This window comes from Rutidosis leptorrhynchoides, chromosome 9, assembly GCF_046630445.1.
Source record: "Rutidosis leptorrhynchoides isolate AG116_Rl617_1_P2 chromosome 9, CSIRO_AGI_Rlap_v1, whole genome shotgun sequence".
Taxonomy (NCBI): Eukaryota; Viridiplantae; Streptophyta; class Magnoliopsida; order Asterales; family Asteraceae; genus Rutidosis; species Rutidosis leptorrhynchoides.
The window spans coordinates 80,277,337-80,283,829 of NC_092341.1; the positions used below are offsets into that span (position 1 = coordinate 80,277,337).

The 6,493-nt window shown below is 31.7% G+C and overlaps 1 protein-coding gene across 1 annotated transcript; it reads right to left on the reverse strand.

Annotated features, from left to right (window-relative positions):
- Positions 1-266: 266 nt before the first annotated feature.
- LOC139868197 (uncharacterized) lies at positions 267-5,641 on the reverse strand. Its single transcript, XM_071856526.1, has 4 exons — positions 5,472-5,641; positions 1,170-1,771; positions 942-1,104; positions 267-525 (listed from the first exon to the last, which is right to left on the reverse strand). Exons 1-4 carry the CDS (start codon positions 5,639-5,641, stop codon positions 267-269), a joined length of 1,194 nt encoding a protein of 397 aa, XP_071712627.1.
- Between the last annotated feature and the right edge of the window lie 852 nt (positions 5,642-6,493).

The window sequence follows — 6,493 nt, forward strand, 5'->3', positions numbered from 1 at the left end:
TATGTGAATGGTAATGAGCCAATGCTACACCCGAATAGTCTAGCCATAGCATCAACTTCATTCCTATCAACCCCAAATCCAAAAAAGATTACTTTTGTTGTAGTTTACCTTCAATCCCAATGTTATTTCAAAACATTTTTATAATTTCATGAGACTTTGTATGTTATTTTAACTCCAAGACCGGAAAAAATCGTATCATCCATTTATTGAAGGTGTGAAATAGGAATTTTTCCCGATCCTATTTCAACACCTTTGAAGAGACCATTTTACACCGCCACTTTAGTTAACAAATTAAGACCCTTCGCCGCTATGATGAATAAAAACGGTGAAAGTGGATCACCTTGTCTGACGCCTCTACCAAGTTTGAATTCTTTTGTAGGTGACTCATTGACCAACACTGAGATAGAGGTCAATTTTAAACACGATAAGATCAATTTCCTCCATTTAATTCCGAATCCAAACATCTCCATCATTTCCATGAGGAAGTCCCAACTCAAACAATCAAACGCCTTTTTGAAATTGAACCTATATTAGGATTTTTGAGCGATTATGTTTCAGAAAGAAAAGTGTTTCATTAGCAATTAGAGCACCATCAATGATGTTTCTTCCTTTAATGAACGCACTTTGTTCGAATCCAATAAGCTTTGGAACAATCCTTATAAGACGGTTTGGTAGAATCTTCGCGAAAACCTTATAAAAACTACAAATTAAACTCATGGGCCAGTAATCATTTAGGCCTAACGGGTCTAACTTTTTTGGAACGAGAGTAATGAAAGACGCATTGCATCCCGAGGAGATCTCACCTTTTTCCTAAATATAGTTTATCGTATCCGTGAAATCAAGGTGAATTATATTCTAGAATTTTTTTTTTATTTATAAAACCTCGTATTAAACCCGTCGGGACGGGGGCTTTTGTACTACCACATTATTTTACCGTTTACCATATTTCACTTTCAGAAAAAGGCTGCTCGAGTGAATCAAATTCTGATGTTGATAGAATACTGCTACTATTGGGCTGCAAACTGACAGCAGAAACAAGCCGAGGCCTGTTACTATTGCAGTTTCTGAATATGAGTTGATGATGATTGAAAACAACGTCTTTGACTTTTTTCGGGCATTCATTTCACACCCCGTTTATATTTAAACCACAAATATTATTTCTGTTATACCTTCTACGGATAGTTGAATGAAAAATTTCGAGTTTTCATCACCTTTAAACATCCACTGAATACGAGCTTTTTGCTTTAACATACTCGTTTTGACTCTTTCTTTCTCGACCCATTTCCATCTATAATCTAGCCAACAAGCCATGTCAATATCATTTAAAGGATTACATTCCGCTTTTAGTTCCCACCCAGAGGCTTGTCTTTTAAGATCATTAATTTCATTATCTAACCCACCGAATGAATTTTTACTCCACGATTTCAATGTTAGCTTCACATATTTTAGTTTATCCCTAAAGATACAATATTTTCGCAATCCCGTAATTACTTGGTTCCAAACATCACGGATTATATTATCTACCTTTTCTTCAATAAACCATGCATTAAAGACTTTAAATGGTTTTGGACCATAATCAATTATTTTATCACGTAGAAGAATTGGACAATGATCCGACAATCTTTGATCCAATGCAACGATTGAAAGGTCTTCCCAAAGACTAATGAAACTATTCATCACAAGAAACCTATTTAGTTTACTTGACTTGGTACCATCATCACTTATACGAGTGAACTTCTTCCCACTAATCGGAATTTCGATCAACTTGTTCCTAATTATGAATTCATTAAACCGATCAACCTATGCTATATGAATTGACTATTTAATCTGTCTGTGCGATCTCTAACCTCATTAAAGTCCCCACATAACAATCAAGCCGAATCAATACATTGCAATAATTTTTCTAAAGAATCCAACAGTAACTTCTTGTATACATCATCGTGAGGACCGTATACATTTACCACAATAGAATCTTGACTTGAATTCTTCCACTTACCCCTAATTTCCAGAAAGAAATTATTTTCCACAGCTTCCGATGCCTCGAAATAATATGTATCCTAAATAACCAGTTATCATACCCCCAAATAGGGCCGGGGGTAAATATGACAATTCAATATCACAACACAAGTATGTAATGCGAAAACGACTCTAAATGAGACGTTTTAAAAAAACAAAATTTGATTTGCAACAAAAACATAATAATGTTTTACATAATGAATTTCATAAGTAAATAACAATTGGTATGTTCTAAATATGTGGACTCTAATGCAACAGCTAGCTAAGCATCATAGGGCAGCACATAAGCTAATCTTCACCTGAGACAAACATGCTTAAAATGTCAACACAATGGTTGAGTGAACATCATAGGTTTAATAATCATAATAAGTTTTTAGACCACAAGATTTAGTTCAAAACATCAAAGTATCAATATGTCATGAGTTATAATATCGAGCTAAACATAAAAACCCTGACGTTGTACGGGTGTCGGTAATCATTATTATGTACCCCCTTGACGATAGGTCAATGGGTAGAGACGTCACTCTCAATAGGCCTACTCACAAATAATTAAGCTTGCAACATTTCAATTCCCGCAATTAACGATATTATGGTAGGGATTTTCATGTAAAGATATAATCAATACAAGTTAACAATAGTCTCACGAAGTTGCATATCAAAAAGTTTAGGCACTTGTGTCTAAATTGTAAATCATTTAAAAGTAAGCGTGAGTCTCACCCCAAAAGTTGTAAAACAGTTAATAAATAGTAAAAATGGGGCTATGAAGTTCACATTAGTAGCAAGTAAGTTATTCCATGCAAGAAGTATGAACGGAGTATGTAATTGGAGATCTTAACCTAGAGATATAACGTTTAATTAGTTAATGTCTAACAGACATAAAGTTTGTTTATTAATATAGCAACTATATTAACAGTGACGGTTTTCGAGAAAAGTTCTTATTTCTCAAAAGTTTCTATTTTTGAAAACCTACTATTTATGGAAAGCTTTCACTTATAGTAAGTTTCTAGTTTTAGTATGTTCGGGTTATAATCATTCACCAAGATGTTGTACAACTTTGTCCAAACCTTGTTGCTATCAAGTAAGTCACTCAGATGATCTGTTGTTACCGGGCGCCCAGCACTTTTGACCAGAATTTAAGTCTTGGCATTCGAGATCCACAAGCGGTTCCCATAAGGCAACATGGACCACCCTAGGCCGTAAGTAGTCGTGAGGTTCGTATAAAGTGCACGTTATCTTTTAATTATAACCTTCACGTTATAGGTGTATACACACAACGAATTATTAATGTTCTTAATAATTATATATGTGATAATATAATTTAGTGTAACTAAGGTGTTACTATATAGATAGGTTTACAAGTTATAGTAATAATATTATTATTCTTTAATTAATCAACCATTATGTAATCCTATCATTATATGTGTTACATATAAATATACACCTATGTGATACATACATATATATTCTTTATTCTTATAATACATGTATATGTTCATAACTATACGATATATATGTATGTATTCTATGTAAGTGTTACATATATATATAAATAGAAAGGTGGTATATATATATATATATATATATATATATACATACATACATACTATTACTTATTAACTTTTATAATTACTTATAATATATATACACGATACATATACACATGCTCCTACATACACACACACATACGTACATATACATACATACATACACATACATATATGTACGTATGCATGCATGCATGCACGTGTATTATTATCATTATTTACTAATCATTATCACATAAAATCACAACTTTTTATTTACTAAGCCTATTCAAGTTTATAATTCATAATACTTAATCATATTCATCAACTTAATCTTCTTTAATCATAATAATAACCCTCTAGTTTAACTCATAACCTATATCATAATCATGAATCATTATAATTATTCATATTCTTAATCTTTATCTATATAACTAGCTTCAATAACATGATCATAATTATAGTACATCTTATTCATAATAATTGTTCTTATAATCATAATCTTTTATCATATTTTAACCTTATTCATAATCACTATCATTATTCATACAAAATTCATGATCATACTTAATTCATACATGATCATATTAACTAGTTCATAACTTAACCATAATACTTATAACATAACAACTTAAAAGTAATAGATTAAAAGCAAGATTAAGCTAGGGTTTAGGGATACCTTAATAGGATAAAGATCAAGAACAAGGTGGCAATGGAGACCTAAAACAGAAACTGATTTGCAGCAGCAAAATACGATCAAACGAATGGGTTTTGGGGTCCTCTTGGTCACGACATAAACAGCAGAACACAAGCAGCAATAATCAACTTTTAGGGGATGTCGTGGGTCAAGAATTACAACAGGAAACAGGAGGATGAAGGGGTGTTGTGATGGCGATTTGCAGCAGGAATCAAAGGGCTGTTGGTGGTCAAAAAGTACAGCAGAAACAGCAGCAGGAAGTCGATGCAGGTGGGTTATTGTGAGGATGTGTTAGTCGAGACAAAAAAAAAGTTTGGGGCTGCAGGAACTTGTCGACTAGAAGCAAAGAATGGGAGAGTTTTTTAGTTTAATTTGTGATGCCAAATATGGGAAACATGAGGCTTTATATAGTTGAGGTTTAAAGTCCTAAACATATTACAATTACTAGGATTTACTTGGTGATCAAGGTTTTCTTGGAGAGAAAAGATTAAGATGCTTGGATTAGATTAGAATTAGTAATTACTTGTTAACTAAGTTTTTCTTTTATTAATTATGCTAGCCGATTTCTTTATGAATATATATATATACACATATATATATATACACACACACACACACATATATATATATATATATATATATATATATATATATATATCCGATTTCTTTATGAATATATATATATATACATATATATATATATATATATATATATATATATATATATATATATATATATATATATACATATATATATATATATACATATATATATATATATATATATATATATATATATATATATATATATATATATATATATATATATATAAATCTTATTTTTTTTTATCATTTTATTTATTTTATTACTTCAAGTTTTATATTGAACACTATAGTTTTAATTGTAAAGTTAATTATAAAATTTTATATATTTTCGTGGTGAGTTAAAATAATTTTATGCTTCCAGTTAATATTAATAATTACTATAGCTTAATAAATACTAGGGTTAAGGTTTATATTTAATATTTAGGATTAGTGCTTAAGTAAGAAATACGATCATTTAATACAAGTATTAATTATAGTTCATTAATCGTAAACAGATAAAAACCCTAAATCGAATACACAGAAGAACAAATGAAAACCCCAAGGGAATTTTGGTCATTTCAGAACGGAAAAATGAGAGTTGTTATACCAGTAGTCCGCCCGAATTCCCTATAACCTCTTTTTGAATGTACCTAAAGTCTTTATCGCCCCAAACACATCGCACCCACATATCATTAACAGAACAACATTTGGTCTCTTGGAAAACCGCAATGTTTGGTCTCTCTTTCAAACATAAACCCCTAACCCAATAAAATTTACCCTCGGCAGCAAATCCACAAACATTTAATGAAATAATCTTCATTAATACTAATTGGTAACGAAAAAAATGGAAGATATGACTAACTGTGGATCAGAGGTTGGCCACCTCAATCCAATCTATTCGCCATGTACTTTTAGGTCGTAACTCTTGAATGAGACACACCCAGTACAAATTTTTCAATTAGTCGTGCAGGTACCATCTGCTAAAGTGGAATTGGATCTGGTACCCGAATTCATTTTTGAGAATTTTGAGGTATATGGGCCATTGGTGAACACAGGCGCGTTCAAATATCCTGAATTAGATCTATTTTTCTTTTCCTCGATGGGCTTTGAGATGTCATTAGATGCAGGCCCATTACATCTTTCAACAAGTTTGGGCCCTGTTGGGCTGTACGCAAGGTTGGAGAACTCGAATTGTGACGCCCCGTATAAAATCATCGTGTACGGACCATCAACAACAGGATCATTACAAGGTCAAACACTATATCATGTTTAAAAACAAGTTTTGCATTCAAGAAAAGATAACGTTTTACAAAAGATAAATTGCTTCTACGAATAGAAAGCATAAACATAAGTATGTGACACGAAGGTCATTACAAAGTCATTGTTTAAAAATAAAATAAGTTGTGAATGCAAGATAAAAGTTCTATGATTGAGACATCTCTAAATAATGCAGCGGTTGTCTAACACAGTAGGTCTAACAGCAAGTCTAACAGTGGAGGCAACAACGTCTAAGCACCTGAGAAATAACATGCTTTAAAATTGTGACGACCCGAAAATTTTCGACCAAATTTAAATTTAATCTTTATATGATACCGACACGATAAGCAAAGTCTGTAATGTTAAGTCTCAAAAACTTTGGAACTATGTTCATATATTCAATTACCCTTCGACT

Excerpts from the sequence above, each read along its gene's own strand:
- LOC139868197 (XM_071856526.1), bottom strand. The coding sequence starts at position 5,641 with ATGAAGATTATTTCATTAAATGTTTGTGGATTTGCTGCCGAGGGTAAA. Across the intron at positions 1,772-5,471 it reads TGGGGCGATAAAGACTTTAG|GAACAAGTTGATCGAAATTC; the intron begins GTACATTCAAAA and ends ATTCATAATTAG. Across the intron at positions 1,105-1,169 it reads CATTCAACTATCCGTAGAAG|TCAAAGACGTTGTTTTCAAT; the intron begins GTATAACAGAAA and ends GCCCGAAAAAAG.